The sequence below is a fragment of the Natrix helvetica genome (genome assembly GCF_964273705.1).
Source record: "Natrix helvetica genome assembly, chromosome: 3".
NCBI classification, from domain to species: Eukaryota; Metazoa; Chordata; class Lepidosauria; order Squamata; family Natricidae; genus Natrix; species Natrix helvetica.
In genome coordinates this window covers 45,733,925-45,752,558 of record NC_138549.1, presented here as the reverse complement: position 1 = coordinate 45,752,558, position 18,634 = coordinate 45,733,925, and the positions used below count along the sequence as shown (strand labels likewise).

The 18,634-nt window shown below is 38.3% G+C and overlaps 1 protein-coding gene across 9 annotated transcripts in view; it reads right to left on the bottom strand.

Annotated features, from left to right (window-relative positions):
- The window catches only part of FRMPD4 (FERM and PDZ domain containing 4), a 570,850-nt gene that overhangs the window by 99,787 nt on the left and 452,429 nt on the right, over positions 1-18,634 (bottom strand). For 4 of the 9 annotated variants that reach the window (XM_081946813.1, XM_081946808.1, XM_081946816.1 and 1 more), the window contains exon 2: positions 1,192-1,308. The exons of 1 other annotated variant lie outside the window; for it this stretch is intronic. In XM_081946813.1, the coding sequence (XP_081802939.1) occupies positions 1,192-1,229 (38 nt within the window). In that variant the 5' untranslated portion in view covers positions 1,230-1,308. Of the gene's footprint in view, positions 1-1,191; positions 1,309-15,542; positions 15,596-16,295; positions 16,405-18,634 lie in introns of those variants that run through there. 4 more of the 9 variants (XM_081946814.1, XM_081946810.1, XM_081946811.1 and 1 more) reach the window with 2 other exon arrangements.

Here is an 18,634-nt window from a genome sequence, read left to right as displayed (position 1 = left end):
TGTCCTTAGATTTCATGAAGAAATTCCACTCATTGCATTATTAACTTCAAGCCATTATGATAATGAACAAAAATGCTTTAAACCAGTGTTTTCCAACCCTGTTGACTATGCTGATTAAGGAATTCTGAGTCAAAGTCCACATGTTAAAGTTGCCAAGGTTAAAAAACACTGCTTTAGATTGAAAACACACTCCACATTTGGATAACATGGGTCATTTATTGTTTCAAAAATATTAATAAAGAAAAAGTGGGAATAAAGCCTACTGTAGATATTGGAGTGCTCTTATGCTCTGTGTTTAGCTACTCAATAGTTAGATCTAGTTATATCTCATTTTGTCCGAGAACTAAGAACTTGCTCTTGTAGAACAGGAACATGAGTGTTAGGGGACAAAATAGTTTGACTTTTGAGATTATCTACTGGCATGTTTTGGCTTTTGATGAACCCCAAAGGACAAAAAAAAAGACTCCCAAAGGAACACAAATCATGCAGGCAGCCTTCTAGAACAGAAGTCTTAAAAATGAGATGATGTAACATGCATTTTCCCTTTCATTCCATCGTGAACATCATCTCACTCATTTTCTCTGTTGCTTTTATCTATGTGCTTCAATAGAGATTTGTTTTATATTAAAGCGCAGAATGAAAGCGTCTTAGCAGTTCACTCAATTTCAGACAATAATTTTTAAACCCTAGTTCTTCAAATCAGGGAGATTTATTTGGAAATAAGCAGCAGCAACACACACATACCAATTTAATCTATTATTTTATATTCAAATGCAACAAGATCTTCACCATTATGTTGAAGTTATTTCTGAATACTTAAAAAATGCCCAGAAGGCATTTGTTAATTCTTTTTTTAAAGGGGGCAGCCTTAAGGGAGAAATAATCTGCAAACAAAAAACCAATTTTTAATTGTTATTATGGCAAATGAAAAATAACTGTGGAATTCAAATTTCGTTTGTTATATTATAGACAGGGGTAACAATATTTTGATATTAATATTACTTTGATGCGTTCTTGGTCTTTATGTTAAATATGTAATTCCCTGTCTAAATATCAAACAAATGTATATACTACCTTTGGTGGGATAACCTGATTAGGGAGCAAATGGAAGATCAGTATATATTCATGCTGGGGCTTCAGCTTTCTGTAGCAGTTTTTGCACAAAATTCATCAAATTGATGGCAACCTTACTTGATGTAGTAGTCTCTCCCATCTCTGTTTGCCATCATTTCCCAACCATAGGAAGATCCCTGGTTCAAGGTCCAGGTTCCTGAAGGAGGAGGCCAGCCTGAAGACTTGGTCCTATGGCTAAAAAAGGCAATTCATTAGAATATAATATCAATCATTTAATCCAGTATTAGGTTGTATGTAGCTACACAGCCTCGGCTCACATACCAAGTTTATCATACTACAATATGTTCAGCTATAAATACATTTGCTCCATTCTATCAGATCCCTCAATTTTAAATTTCTAATTTATGATGCTTCCAGGCAGTGGACTGTTACAATTTCTAACCAAAAGGTATGGCACAACTATTTTTTCCTTCTTCCAACAAATATTTCTTAGAACGAATAGGTGATAGAAAGACTGATTACAAATAAGATATGATTATTTATAGAACCCTCATCACAATTATTCAAGGAAGAGTTTAAACATTAAATTCACTTTCCTAACTTCTAACTACTTCAGAGATTCACATCACTGCCACATATTTTGAATGGTTGATGTCAGTAGATATAGTTCATACTTTTTTTAATGTAAATTATCAGTACTTTTGATCAATGACATCATCAAAGAAAACAAACCCACGTGCTGATTACATCACCAGATCATGCCCCTAAGCGGAAATGACCCTCCGGATATGGCGTGCATAGTCCTCCTCCCCAGCTGGGATGTGCATAATTTACCCCACGTGGTGCAGGATTTACAAGGTCATAACCCTAACCGGATATGTTCTATTGGCCTAGGCCCATCATGATAAGTATGAGTAGAACTAACAGATAAGTTGTTGTGCAAGGTCCTAGCCCTATTTTTTCAGATAAGACATGTTGAACCTAACCTCATCAAGAAAGATGCCAAGCCTCTGGGTACATGATTACCTTAACCCTAGACTAATTCTATGGACATTCAAGGGGGAAGGGGGTTGTGAAATTAAAAAAAATGTTTTTTATTTCTAATTGTTCTCCTAGGGCCTGCATTTAACCCCACTTTTTTTCCCTAAAAGGTATTTATTTCTAGGCAATGAGGGTTTTAATTTTTTTGGAGACAGGGCCTGTATTTAACCCATCTTTTTTTTCCCTAAAAAGTATTTATTTCTAGGTGGATTTAAAAACATTTCCTCGAAGGCTGGGGGGGGGGGGAATACAGCCCTTTTAAACCCTGCAACTGGTTTTTACCTTTGTAAAATCTAAAGACACATATTTTGCCAATTGCACACTCAAATACTCATGTAACCATTTTGAAGACCACCTACAGGAAAAGACAAGGAATATTAACAGGAATTAAAATGTTCACAAGAGGCAAGCTGCCAGGCTGCATGCAGGGGTTAAGCCTTGTTCAGGCATGCCTGGGAAATGCCCGGGCATGTCATGCCCATGCGCCCACCCGCCCCCTGTGATTCGGGGCATGTGCAAGAGGCAAGTCTGGGACATGCCCAGGCATGCCTTACCCACCCACCCACCCACCCCCTGTGATTCTGCACATGTGCAAGAGGCATACCAGGGACATGCCTAGGCATGCCATACCTCCCATGATTCTGGGCATGTGCAAGGCTCAAGGAACTTGTCATTACAAGAGGTGGGTAGTTTGCCTTAATTTCAGCAGTCTCTTGAAGATGGCAACCGCTGATTCCAAAGATGTTTTTAAAACAACAGCAAAAGCCAGCATTGCATGCTCTGACACAATGCAGCCGCCAGAATGCAACAAACCCTGTTGCAAGGGTTATGATAAAGAATTTTTTTAAAATTCAGACCTGTTTTGCACGGCTGCAGCATGGTGTGTTGTAATTTTAATGATGATGCGCAGAGTACTTACCGGACGATATGTGAAACAGCAAATGAATGCTTCATTATCTCCCAGCAATGGTAAGTAAATATGTTTTGTATTTATGATATTGTAAATGACACTGGAGTGGATAACTCACTAACAAGATGTGATTTATATTTTGCAGACTCCAAAATAATAACTCCTAGACAGCAAACTCTTCAAAACACCCCAATTTTATATTCCAGTGGTAATTGCCGTGGTCATAAAGCTTCTGCAGATTTCACCAACGGCAATTGCAACACCTGCGGACTTGTGGACAACACTGTGCATTTTTTCTACTGAACCGTACTAAAGGAGTGACCTGTGAAAATATTTTAAAGATGTACTCCAATGCCGATATTAAAAATGATCAAACGGTAAAGCTGTTTGTACAACTAAAAAGGTGGGGAGGGGGCTTGGAACCTGTAACAGTCACCAATGCAAGCAGGCATGCCAGCCTTACTATAAAATAAAGAAAAAGACTTAAACATTTTTACGTGTATCACTGTGTTTTTATTCATTTTACAAATTGAGCCACTCACCAAACCTGAGTCTACTTCTAGAATTTAATGTCCAAGGGCTAGTGAGGGTGCCTGTAAACATAGGCTTCTGAGCCCCAAAAGGTGCTGTCATAACAGAGTCGGGGCTAGCAGCAGTTTCATCCTTAACAACCAGAGTATCTTTCAACTTTTCTATTTGCTCTTTAACAGCTGTAGACCCCAACACAGAAGTTGTAACATTCACCTCAGCCATAGCATTCATAAAATCATCCCATCCTTTAGGTTTCCGCTTCTCAGTAGCGACTTGGTGTTGCGAGGCGCCTTTCACCAAGTCTAAAATATTAGTACCAGGAATAGGGACACCTTTGTATAAAAAGGTACCGTGATCATCCCAGGTTGAGACGTCCTGGTGTTGTTTCATTTTGTTCCGCAAAAGTTCTGCATTTTTCCTATAACAGGCGCTCACACCACTTAGGATCTCATCCATCGCTGTGTTCTGTGGAGATGGATGTGGCAGCTATTCTGGTAATGTTGGAAGTGGCCGAGGTTCTCCCGGCAGATAAATGAGATTCAGTTTGTCCTTTTCAGACTCATTTTGCCTGGTCAGTCTTAGATACCTCTGCAGTGCAGAATTGTAGAGCTTAATCTTGTCATCCTCACCCAAATCATGTCTCTGAAGTATGTTGCACATTTCATCATCCAACCGGTTAGTGGCTGTAGCCCCCATAGTAGGCGTCCTGCCCTGTAGCTGCTCCATCTGATGACGCGACACCAGATACATTTTCTCGGCATGGTCCATGGTTTATCCTGTTAGCAGGCTAGTCAACAGCGGAATAGCTGTCCCTAGTAAGGGACCTATAAAACCACCCGACTGAAGTATGATCTGTTTCTTCTTTTTGAATGAAACCTTTCTATCACTCAACTTTTTAATGACACCTTTCTTTCTTTTTAGAGACCGGAATTGTGAAGGTTTCAGAGGAAGGTTTCCTTTTAGGGTGTTCAGTGCTATTTCTGCTATTGCCCCCACCAGGTCATTTTTAGCATTGCATAAGATGGCTTTTCTCTGTCTTGGTCCAGCTTTTACTAAGATTTTTAAAAGCCTCCAATTTCTATGTACCCTCTCTGACATCTTAAATGAACTAGTGCTAAGGTAACCGGGCTACAACTTTTTACACTTCTTTTTCATTGTGTAAACAGTAGGCCAATCACCTAGCCCCTCCAGTAGCCTGTATAATTCCAGCCGTGCATAAGCAGTTGTAAAGCTGGCAATGAATACATTAGTGCATGTGGATTTGGTGGGGTGGTTTTTGGCTGTTTTCCACATCACAACGGCTGTCTCTGTATCCACAAACTCACATGAGGAAACATCATAATAGGGTACAAAAAGACATTTGAATAAATCCTCAGGGTTTGTCACCACGAATGTAGTCAGGTGATTGGTGCTCTGGCCAAACGTGCCCCACAGCGAATGTAAAAAGAGTTTCGCAATCTATCTTTTAGCAGGATTTACTTCAATGTGGTCACATCGTAAGTGGACACCTTCCATCTTTTCGTAATCCTGAATATATTGCTTTTTATCCTGATCTGTTTTGCACCATTCAGGGTAACCACTGGCCTCCTGAGATGCGTGTTCATATATCCTGAAAATAGCTCATTTGATGTTCTTTCAAAATGCCAGATCTCATAGATTTTGTAACCTTTTTCTAAGGCTACATTCAATTCAACAGTACACCATGTCCCAGTCAGAGCTCTTTCCTCATCATTGTGTTTACAGGGGGAGGTTTGCAGTTTTTCTGTGCAGGTTGCGCACAAACTAAACATTAATTTGCCCCCTTATTTGTGAAGTAGGACTGGAAAATAGGTTGATACACTTTGACTTTGGTTAACCCAAAATATTGCTTTATGTCCTCAAAGTTTTAATAGATGATTTGAGGGTGCCCATCTGGGTACTCCTTGGTCTTATTCACAAAAGGGTACAAACTGGTGAAATTGTAGTATAAGATTTGTTCACCGGGTTTTGGTTTGTAGTACAGGCATGTAGCATTTGTTCTACCACCAAAAAAAGCATCTCAAGGATTCAAAGGAGTTGGGAGCTTATTCTCAACTAGAAACTGCTTCAATGAGGTGTCATCCTCCACTCAGAGATATCTCTTGTTACACTCTACCCTGGACTTGGAACAAAGGATTTTATTGTTTTATTGCCTGGAACTAAAAGGTCCTCATTTATCTGGACTCCCTGCCTCGCGGTCTCTCTTGGCTATCCACCTTCCCAATTGTTTTCTCTCTGCATTGATAGAGTTATCTCTGAGCTTTGCTCATTACAATGCCACCTAAAAGACCACCACCGGGGAAACCGGGTTTTGCTGGCTCCGCCCCAGCATCATCAACGTCCAGCCCCAGTGGACAACAGACGCCAACAGCTTTGTTCCAGCCTAAGCCCCCTGAGGTGGACTTTCAACAGATGTTTCAACAACTCTTAAAGGGGCAGGAGGACTTAAAAAATCAACTGAAGGAAATGAACGAGCAGCTCAGAGAGAATCAAGATAGAACGAATCAAAATTCACAGAGACTGGAACTTTTGGAGGAGGGGACGGCTGAGATGAGGGGGGAGGTGAAGGGGGTCCAGAGAGGAAACCAAGAACTTGAGAACCAGCAGATAAAAATGGAATTTGAAAGAATGTCTTTTTTTCTTAGATTTCAAAATGTAATTGAGGCTGATGATGAAGACCTGAGGGATATTATGACAAATTTATTGGCTGAATATATTAAAAAAGACAGACAACAGATGGGGTGGGACATGGACCTGGTCTATAGAGTAAACTCAGCATACGCCAGAACACACAATGTTCCAAGGGAGGTTCATATTAAATTTCTTAGAAAGACTACAAGAGATGAGATTCTGCGTGCACAAAGGGGGCAAGCATTAAAATACAAGGATAGAGAAATAGCCATCCTGAAACAAATCCCTAAGAAAGTTAGAGATAAAAGAAAAAATATTCGCTTCTAGCGAAGAATTATACCAGAAAGGGGTGTGGTTCAGATGGCTCATGCCAGAAGGTATGCTAATTTTCTGGGAGGACACGAGAGTTAGAATTAATACAACTATGGAGGTGGAGGCCTTCATGGAAAAAAATAAAATCCTCCTAGATAAACCTGATGATATTACACCCAATATACAGGACACAGGAGGTGCCGGAGCTCTGCTGGATGGGGGAGAAGAGGCAACATCGAGAAAACTCAGATCACAAAAATGAACTAGAAAATCTGTTGGATATAAAATGATTGAAATTGTTTGAAGATAAAAGTTTATATGCTGACAAAATATCACTAAGTAGTAACAACTTAATGTATTAATAAATGAAAGGTATGAGAATGGGGGGGAGGGCCATTTCCTACATAATGTAACTGTCAAAATTTGTAACCTCACCCACTATCCCTTTCCCTGATTATTTTCTTTAAAAAACCAATAAAATTCTGTTAAAAAAATGAGGTGTCATCCTCCACCATGGCCTGCCATTCATATTCCCAGATGCAGCGCACAGCATAACCCTGTGCCCTGAGGTACTCTTCTTTAATCCTAGTACGGCTGTGCAGGCTACCATATGTTGAATCAAGTAATTTGTTGAAGTCTTCTTCAGAGTAGCAGACAGGGCACCCATGAAAAAAACAACTGTGAAATTCAAAGCTGTGGGGGTTCCATTTATGACAGCAAAACCATCCAAAAAATATTTGCCTACTTGCTTTTCACCGCCCTTCAGAGCATGTTGAATATTGAGCTTCTCAGTGTGCTCTATATGCAACAACCATTGAATCGCTGGAGCTGAATACCTTTTCTGTGTCTTATGATAATTGTCCAAAGGATCTAAAGCAATGGCATTGCTTTTCAAATACATGAACAGGTACTGCGCCATGCAGACAGATGCCAATGTGATATATTGGAAGGGGTCAATGCATCGAATCTCCTCAACAATATCCACCCCGACCCCACTATGGCACTCACACTCAGTCATTTTCACCTGATCCCTAAATCAAATACAGGCCTCTCTTAATATATCTAAATCCTGTCTGCAATAGTAAGCCAGAGCCTTCTTTAGTTTAAACACAGTACCTCTATTAGCAGTGTGCCCTTTCAGGAATTCTTCTCTCTTTCCAGGCATCATGGTTTCTGGGCCAATTCTTGATTTCAGGGAGTGGTTCCATATAGTCTTGATTGGCCATTGTATTGAACAACTGGGGGAAATATCCTTTGCAGCCTTGAAACCCCATAGATTTGGGTAATTTGCTTAATTTAAGTGGTAAAAATGAGAGGCTATCAATAAACCGAATTTTATAATCTGGAAGGGCAATACACAGAAGTCCCCCCCCCCCCGACTTATAAGTTGAACCCTAACCTTTTCACTGATCAGCTGCCTCAGTACTAGATACCTGTCATAATATTTGGAGTTGTGAGTTCCATATAGTCTTGATTGGCCATTGTATTGAACAACTGGGGGAAATATCCTTTGCAGCCTTGAAACCCCATAGATTTGGGTAATTTGCTTAATTTAAGTGGTAAAAATGAGAGGCTATCAATAAACCGAATTTTATAATCTGGAAGGGCAATACACAGAAGTCCCCCCCCCCCCCGACTTATAAGTTGAACCCTAACCTTTTCACTGATCAGCTGCCTCAGTACTAGATACCTGTCATAATATTTGGAGTTGTGAGTGATAAAACTACATCCTTTAAACTTATGATTTATAAATGTCTTTACAAACTGCTCCAGGCATCTAACACCATAACAATCCCACCTCACAACATCTTTATTGTCCCCATCCTTCAACATATCCTTGGCGCATGTATAATTAGGTATATGGGTGCCTGTCTCTTGGCAGCATTCAAAATCATAAATGGTGTATCTTTCACCAATTCATGGTCGGTCCAACGATTTTAGAAAGCATAAATCCCCTTCCAAGCTTTCAACCTTCTCAGAGCACTGCCCACACTTGACTTCCTTGCACTTTTTTGGGGGACATAAAGACATAAACCCCACACATTTCACAATATTCTTTATTCTTACAGTCAACTTTTCCCTCCTTAGCGAGTTGTGTGTGTCTTTCAACACATTCCTTAGACCAGTGCTTCTCAATTATTTTCTGTCATGCCCCCCCCAGGAAGAAGAAAACATTTCACGCCCCCCGCGCGACTGTAAATAGTATCATTTGTCTATATAATTGTTATAAGTACACCTCTGCATAACACTGTATTCTTATTAACATATAAGAGAATAAAAAAAGAAAGAAATGTGGATCAATTTACAACAAAGAATAGCTTTATTAACTGTAGCAGAAAAGATTTAAAGGAGCACAGCTAGAACATATACATACATATATTTATATATAGAGTATCACAGAAGTGGGTAAACCCCTTAACATTTTGTAAATATTTAAGTATACTTAAATATTTACAAAATGTTAAGGGGTGTACTCACTTCTGTGATAACACTGAAGAAATGACACTTGTATGTGCATGTATACACACACAAACACACACATATATATCCTGCACACAGTGATTTCTAGAAACAACACCTGCTCGTCTCAGTGGGAAAGACCCACGCATCCCAGATGCGAAGACTGTCCAAGTGGGCCTTAGGATGACCGCCGACTTAGGGAGGGAGGGAGCCGCAGAGGCTTTTGACTTTTATGCCAACGAAATGCTCGCCGATTGGCTCCCTCAACGAGCTTCTCTGCAGCAGGGCTCAAAGGGAAGGAGAGCGGGATAAAACACCGGAGCGCTCTAAGCTTTGGAAACTCTCACCTTTCCTTACCACGGAGCCTTGGAAACTTGTTGCTGCCCGAGATGGATAGGCTTGAGTCGCGACTGTGAGGGCCGGTCGGAAGAAGGAGAAAGAGAAGGGGCGGCTGAGGGAAGAGAGAGGCGGGCGGGCTCAGCGATCCTGATGGGCAATCCCTGCTGCCAGGGTGGAACAAAAGCGGGCAGAGGAGACGCACTGGAGCGCGTGCTCCGATCAAACGAGCCCCCCTTTACGGAGCCACTATTTGAGAAGCACTGCCTTAGACCGACAAGACACTTTGCACCTACAGCAGTGCGTCTTCTCCACTTCAACCTGCTGACATTCTTGCTTTAGGCAAGCTCTGCGAATATATTGACAGCCATGACTAAATTTGTGGTGGTAGGGCGTGTGGCAGAATTTACAGAAGTAGCGTTCACCCAGGAAGCCCTTGATATTTTTGATGCCATAGTAATGCTTGCCATGTAATAATATAAATACTATTTTTTCTTGCTGTGACAAAAAACCACAACCCGTCCTGCATATAAAACAAGATCTTTATAGTGATCCATAAATATTCTTCAAAGATGTGTATCTGAGAAAAGTCAATCCTGTTTTCTGTGGAAATACCCAGTCTGCTGTGAAGTTCCCTGGCCCTGGAATAATTTCTTGATTTCTAACATCCACACCAATCAGACACAGCAAACAAAGCAAAACAAAGAAATTCGCCTTCCACATTGAAATCTACTAGGTGTTGTCTTTTTTTCTCCAGTACTCTGGTGAGCAGCACAGTGTTTAACTTCCTAAGCCCTCCCCCCTCCTTGTTCTTCACGATGGTAACCACTAATTGTAAATCCCCCCCCCCAATATCTCAGCCTTACTTTGAAGCAGATTTTCAACATTGGTCAGAAAATCATCAGCATTTAAATCATTCACATGCCTCCTAAGAGAAAAGAGAGGATGGTTTAACTCCTCTACATCCAGCCGGAGTTGAACAAAATCTTTTGGGCCTATGTTCATAGCTACATTATTCAAAAGAATCTGTAACACATTATGAATAGCCTCTATAGCAACTACAAAAGACTGGATTCAGTCAAGATTAACAAATCTATATCGATGATAGTATTCCACAGCTTCAATCTTTGACATTAATGACAGCAGTTTACTGCTCTTCTCGATACACTGTATGAATGTCTTGAGCTCATCAAGGGAATCCTGGGTGAAATATAATTTATTCACTTTGTCAGTAATACTGATGATGATCCAGAGAACATGCGGCATAGAAAGTCTAATACATAAGCTGTTAATAAGTTCTGTTTTACAGTTTCCATCCACATTATCTTCTGATTTTAAGCAGCCCATTAAACAATTCAGAACTTGTGGCATGCTGCCATTTTGAGGTTCCACTATTTCTAAAGCAGGAAATAAGGTAGAATTAGATTGGGGTGTTTCAACTAATCAATATTGTTTTCTTAATTTTTATATTGACTTACCATTTGATATTTTGCAGAACCTGCAATAGCAAGGGTTCATTCTCTTCAATGAAGCCAGGTCTTTTTCTTATTCTGCGTCCACGCTTGGGAGTTTTGGAGGTCAAATTTATATCAAACAAATCTCCATCTGAGGTTGCCATCTTCAAGAGACTGCTGAAATTAAGGCAACTACCCAGCTCTTGTAATGGCAAATTCCTTGAGCCTTGCGCATGCCCAGAATCATGGGAGGTATGACATGCCCAGGTATGTCCCTGGCATGCCTCTTGCGCATGCGCAGAATCACAGGGAGTGGGTGGGTGGGTAAGGCATGCCTCCCCCTTGAATGTCCATAGAATTAGTCTAGGGTTAAGGTAATCATGTACCCAGAGGCTTGGCAACTTTCTTGATGAGGTTAGGTTCAACACGTCTTATCTGAAAAAATAGGGCTAGGACCTTGCACAACAACTTATCTGTTAGTTCTACTCATACTTATCATGATGGGCCTAGGCCAATACAACATATCCGGTTAGGACCTTGTGAATCCTGCACCACGTGGGGTAAATTATGCACATCCCAGCTGGGGAGGAGGACTATGAACGTCATATCCGGAGGGTGGGGGCTGTGCATGTCATTTCCACTTAGGGGCATGATCTGGTGACGTAATCATCATGTGGGTTTGTTTTCTTTGATGACATCACTGATCAAAAGTACTGATAAGTTTCATTAAAAAAAGGTATGAACTATATCTACTGATGTCTTGGGAAAGATCCAAGAGGAATCCTGCTTGCATGATAGGTTCAGGCACATAGCGAATTTCTTCAGAAGTTGATGATACATGATAACTGCATTCATTATTATAGGGAGAAAGACAAGTATCCTTTCAACACATAGGGAACATGTGAAGCATTACTATGTGGTAGCTATATTTTGAAAAATAGCCCTTAATTTAATTTGAAGAGTCACAGAATGAAAATTTGGAAGTTTCCTTTTAAATAAGGGTATCACTACTATTGACTCACTAGTAAAAAATCCTAAAATACATTTAAGAAAATGCAAACTTCACTGGTAATATAATATAGAAGTATGCAAAATCACCTGGAAAAAAAGAAATGTTATCATTAATTAAATTAAATGATAAAAGTTTGCAACTGCTGTAAAGAATATCTGAAACTACTACTTTAATTTTTCTTTTTCCCCTTTCTCTCTTTATCTGTTTCTAGCACTTTTAAAAAAATCTTTTATTTTTGTTCTACTTTTCTATATACATTTATTTTTATTTAATCTTTTAATTATATAAAAACTTCACCCACACAGAAACAGAGCTAATCTATTCAAGACACTGTGGATAGAAATTGCCATGAATAAAAATTTACTTGTTATTAATTATGCATGTCAATGCCCTATATAACATGAATATCCAGTCCCTCTGTTTTGAACTTATACAAATTTAAGGTAGCATTGCCATCCATAGGAAGATAATCACATACTAAATAATATACCAAAGGTTCAATCATGTTTCTTATCCTTTTCTGTAATATCTCCACTTCCACTTTTGTCTTTAGCTTCCACATTGTTTTCTTTTCCTTACTTAGCAATTGTTCAGAATTGTACAGGAATGATAGTTTGCTGCTAAAATAAATATCCACACTGGGTATGGCAATGAAAGGCTACTCTAGGACTATATACAGCCATTTGGCCTGGATTCACCCTCCCTCCCCATATTGAGACAAAAAGAGATTTCCCGCTTTTATACTCTAATATGGTTTGTTTAAGTTTTCCTAAACTTCCTCTAGCTTTGAATATTTAACTCTATAGCCTGATGGGGAATACATATCCTTTCCTGTTGCTTCTTGTCAGTGTGCTTCAATCAGCATATCCTGGAGTTGATGAAATTCCTGGCTTCTCGTAGAAAGGTGTTTATAAGATGCACATTATATACAATAAATGTATATATTGTACCTCAATCAGACTGATTATCTCCTTAGCTTCAGGATCATGATCAAGGCATCCCTTTTGCCAGGTATATATGGATCATAAAGCAGACTTTTTCTACTTCATCTCTGAGCATCTACAGTTGCTTGAAACTTAGTCTAAGTCAGAAATAATTTATACTTGAACAAACATATAACTGTTTGCAAACTGATTAGTAGATGCTGAGACTGAGCCTTAAAAAACCTTTCGGAAGAAAGTTTTTAGAACAACACAGTTGTTCTTTTAAAGGCTACAAATGCAATTACAATTTATGATTACAATTTTTTGGGGGAGGGTTCATCTTGATATATATTGTTTGCAAGACAGACACATCAAGAAAGCTTTTAGCCATGTTATATAGTCCAGACAAGACTTACAACTAGGAGTACTACTCCTATCTTTATTGTAAAGTTACATTAACATAATCTTGCAAGACTGAAAATATTTCTCTCTCCTTTCCTTGAAACAATTTTTTCTCAGCTTTTTTTCTGACCCAAATATTCTATTAAAAAAACCCTGAAACAAATGCTCTTGATAATTAAATGGCTAAGTACTTATGCAGAAGTGAATAGAAGAAAATAATTATACTTAGCCCTAAAGTCAAAAGTAAAGCTAGAACAGTTTATGCTACACAGATTCTAAGCAGCTGCTCTTCTATTTTCTTTTACCATGGATCCTTCTTCTGATAGTCTAAAGTCCTTCCTAAAATGAATTTCAATAAAAAAGGATATCTAGAGAGAATGTGATACAGATCAATAAAAATGAAAAATACATCTATTTTTAAGATATTTCAAAATAACTAAGCTATCCATAATAGTTCAATTCCATAATTCATTTGGGGAAATTTGGTGGGCCAATTTGGATTATTAAGACTATTTAATAGAACATTCTACGAGGTGAAAAGGAAAGAAGAAACATTAAACATGACTTTAAAATTTGGGAAATTTAGAGGTTAAAAATTGGAAAATTCTAAGGACTATAAATTTAGGGAATTTTGAGGAACAGTTGTGAGACAGTGTAAATTCTATTAACATTGGCGTTTTTGGCGTTTCTGGGCAATTGGGATATTGGAATCTTGGTGGAATCTTGAATTATTATTAACTCATTAAATGAATATAAGAAGTTTCAACAGGGGAAAACAAATATGGTTCATAAAGAAATATTATTTATGTTTCAATGCATTCAGGAAGATATGACAAGGAATCATAAGGAGATGATGGAATTGATGCAGGTTAAAGATGTGAGACTAGAAAACTGCCAGCAAATGATAATAAAAGATGAACAAAAGTGTCAGAAAATAGAGCAGAAACCAGAAAGATCTGAGTAAAGAATAGAGGAGATAAATCCAAAAGTGACACAAGTGGAGAAAGATATGGAAGAGGTAGTAATAATTCTTAAAACAGAACAGACAGATTACCCTCTAAGAGTTCAGAATATAGAAGATAATAAAGAGAAAGTTCTCTTAAAAATGATGAAAGAACTATGGATGGGTACTCTAGAGACAGGTGTTGTGGCAGATGAAATACTTAGATTAAATAAAGGTGATATAAGGAGCTACAAGATCCCAAGGGAGAAGCATGAAAGATTTAGCAAAAAGTCAATAAGAGTTGAAATTCTAAAAAGGACAAGAGATGATGGAGTTAGAAAAAAGAGGTAGAAGTTAGAAATTGGGAAAATAATATTATGTATACCGATATAGAATAAAATATATTATAACTACTATGTATACACAACTGTTAGAAGTTGAAAGATTATGATTATGTATATCTAAAAAATATTACTGTTATTATTACTATTTGTAAAATATATCGACCCAGACAAAAATCGTGGATGCTCCATCACTGGATGTTTTAAAGAAGAGTCTAGACCAGAGGTATCAAACTCATGTTGTCACGGCAGCATCACATATGATGCACGTATGACTTTTTCCCCTTCGCTAAATTGGGCATGGGCGTGGCCAGCACGTGACACATCTAGCCCATGGGCAGGAGTTTGACAGCCCTGGTCTAAACAATCACTTATCTGAAAAGGTATAGGTTTTCCTGCTGAACTAGAAGACCTCCAAGGTCCCCTACAGCTCATTCCATTCCATTCCATTCCATTCCATTCTATATTCCATTCTATTCTAATCTAACCCATTGGTGGGATTCAATTTTTTTTATTACCAGTTCTGTGGGTGTGGCTTGATGAGCATGGCTTGGTGGGCATAGCAGGGGAAGGATACTGTAAAATCTCCATTCCCTCCCGATCAGCTGGGACTTGGGAGGCAGAGAATAGATGGGGGCAGGGCCAGTCAGAGGTGGAATTTACCGGTTCTCCAAACTACTCAAAATTTCCACTACTGGTTCTCCAGAACTGGTCATAAACTGCTTAATACCACCTCTGATCTAATCTAAACTAATTCTAAATTTACTTAATAATAAATAGCCCAGCAATACAATATAAGGTATCAGTATTACCTAGTGTGCATTGCATTATACCGTAGTAGAATAATTTCATTTAGCTTACATCTCCTATCCAAAGAATAACAGGCGATTATGCCAAGAAAGTATTTACAAAATTCCAGCTTGTTCATTAGTCATAACCATTCATGTATTAGCTTGCCCTTCTCACAGTCTTTATCACTTCTTGATTTGATTACAGGGATACTCTTTGCATTGTGCTACCCTTGAAGACTACCTGGAAGCTACAGCTATTAAGTAACATTATATTGGTTTAAAGAGCCCAGAGCTCTTTTCACTAAGGCTGTGTATTCTAACACCTTGGGTTAAAGCAACATATACTTTTCTATTAGCAATCACCTCTTTGGAAAGCCCAGATTACTTCAGCAGTGTATTTTGCCCCTTCAGTTTAGCTGTAATGGCAAAGCAGAACATCCAAGAACTTGTAATTTCTAAACCTAAAAGTCACACCTTTGCTAAGCTACATAAAATTAATGACATGTTGTTATGCACTTTTATATAAAAATAAGATTCACAGTGTTCAAAGGAACAAAAAAATATTTATGATTACTAAGCAGCAAAAAAAAATCCATCATACATTTAAAAAATTCAAAAACTCAATCATTTTAATTTCACTGTTCAAATAGAAATAAAAATCATTGGGTGATTCAGCTTTTCAAAACTATGTTTGAAAATGAAATGTTCAGTACTATTACAAGAGTATAAGCACAGAAGGAGAAATAAACAATTAGCTGAAAACTATAATGTAGCTGAATAAATTAAAGTTTTTCAAAAGTTTTTCTTCTTGCTTAGTATCACATTCTAAAATAGTATTTCAAACACAGATGGTTTTAAACACAGACACCCCACTTACTTTGTAAAGAAAGAAAAACAAACAGCATGACAGAAATTCCAATGTTCAGTTCAGCACAGCACAGCAGGATGTAAACTGCTGTATTTTATACTGCCTCACATTTTAGTGGATTTAGTTTATCCCCCAGAGCTTAGATCTGTCCTAAGAAACAAAAGATTGATTTCCATTGAAAATGCATATGGCAGTGATTTAGGGAGTGTGTTTGATGGTAGAAAGGTAGTCATTACAGAGTGCAATACCTCTGTCCCCTTGAATGAAATTCTGTCACTGGAACAATTTGGTTTCAATACTGAATGCTTTGGATGCCATGGCAATGGGGAAAAAACTCAGATTGTTTTTCTGAGGATACTGTGGAATAATTAACAGGAAGGGTCCCATATTAATAGCAAAAACGAGTAACTGTAGTTTGTACAGATTTTTTTGGCAGAATTCTTGGCTTGGTATCCAAGCATAGAGTCTTATGACCAGTATCCTCATATTCATATAGTTTTCCTTGAAACCATAGTTAAGCTTGGTGGGGAGGAATGGTTTATTAGCATGTCTTCAAATAAGCAAAGACAATGACCGTGGCAAGGACCAAAAACCTGGCAAATAAATTCATTCTACAGGAACTCTCTGCATATGAAAGGGATGGGAGATTACCTTTGTGTGTTCTGGGCAGCTGTTCCTCACAAGGAGACAGCAGTTTTTCATGGGTTTGCGCACCAGGAGATGATGTAAAGCCACCATGCTCTCAATCATGGTGAACCTTTTAAAGGACATTAAATTTGCTAACTTTTGTTTTTAAAATTATTTATTTAACTATCAAGGTTAATAGAGATCTTCAAAGTGACAAGTTTGAAAGGCCACTTGGTGATTTTACTGTCAGCCAGCTTGCTGCCTGTTGCTATGGAAACGGGGAGAGGAGGGATGGAGAAACGTGCAGGAGGAGACAGCAGATATTTTTCATGAAGCTTTGCAACAGCTAGCATGGATTTTGCTTATCTCTTCAGGGTCTTTTCTTTTGGCTTCAGAATGCAGAAGGGAGAAATGAAGTGCTTGAATTAAAGATTTTCCCAAAACATCTTCTGGCCATTAATTGAACGTTGGTTGCTAGCTACCAAGGGTTGGACTCTAGGATTTGTTTCAATTTGATGCTTTGTATGGTTTTGCTCCAGATCTTGCCTGACTTAGTTGTAATCATCTCGTTCCTAGTAAAACTACCTTTTCTCTAATTCTATGGAGCTAGGGGGTTTTCTTTCCTAAGAATTGGGTAGAGGCAGCCCTGATATTTACACTCATTCTTGAATAAAAGGAAAATTAACACTAAGCTTAAGAATTTAAAGAACTGCAAATAAATGGCAAAAAGTTAAATATGACTCCAGTCTTAGGATAGAGAATATTAGGACTTTTATTATAAGATTTTGGAAATAATTAGATAGTCTTTAGTGGAAACTAAATGATTTTGTCTATCCTAAGTCATAATAGAAATGGGAGACTTTATGATTTTAGAAGCTGGACATTAGAGGGGACTAGGAAATCTAGGGGAAAAAGTAAAAAGTGAAAGTTTGGCTTTTGTTTTTGGCTACTATTGGAATTCACAAAATTATAAAACATGACATTAGGAACACTCTAGGGCAGTGGTGGGCAACCTTTTTTTCCAACTGAGCCAAATCTCGCCAAAACCACGATTGAAATTTATTTTGAGAGCCACATTTTTAAAACCGAAAATACATAGGATGGTACACTGTTTTTAGTTTCAATAAACTCTGGCATTGAAGCATGCAAGTCTTAAAGCTGTCAAGTTGCAAGACCCTTGCACCCCTAACCCTTAGCTCCTTAGCCTCCATTTCTTTTTCTGCCTCCTCGCTTCTCGTCCCCGCCCAACTTCAGGATCCTCCCTAATCATTGTGGGTTGAAAAGAAAAAAGGGAAAGAGACACTTGTTTTGAAGTGCCCGAGAGGAGGGAGGGGAGTGGGCGCCTGGCACACAGAAGAGGCGGATTAAAGTGTGTAAAGAGCCGCATGTGGCTCGCGAGCCACGGCTTGCCGACCACTGCTCTAGGGGATTGGAGAAAGGGGTCAGAAACTAACTTATTCTGTCAGCAATGATATCTGTTTCTATGGATAGGTTATGCTCAAAAAATTATAAAGAAGGAATAACAGATATGGAAGAGAATATTTTAAGAAATTTACGGTATAAAGAGGTGGAATTTTTTTTGTATGATGTAAAAATATTAAAACCAGAAATTCTAGAAATTTTTTAAAAAGTGTGAATTATAAAACAGAGAAGTCAATTAAGGTGAAAATACAAGCTAAGAGAACGACTGGGATAAGGATTTTCTAATAGATGCACAAAAGAAGTTTAAAGCTTTATAAATTAAAATGATAAATGAAGATAATGACCTGGACAGTGGCTTTTTTTGGGGGGGATTTACAAAAGAGGTTTGCTAAAATCTCGAAGAAGCCTTTGGGATGAGATAAAGAAAAACTGAAGAAAATGCAAATCCTATGATAACATCCAAATGGATTAAAGATTAAGATTGTTAGAAGTAAAAGGAAGTTGGCTTCTTTTACTCAAGTTACAAAGACATGTTTCT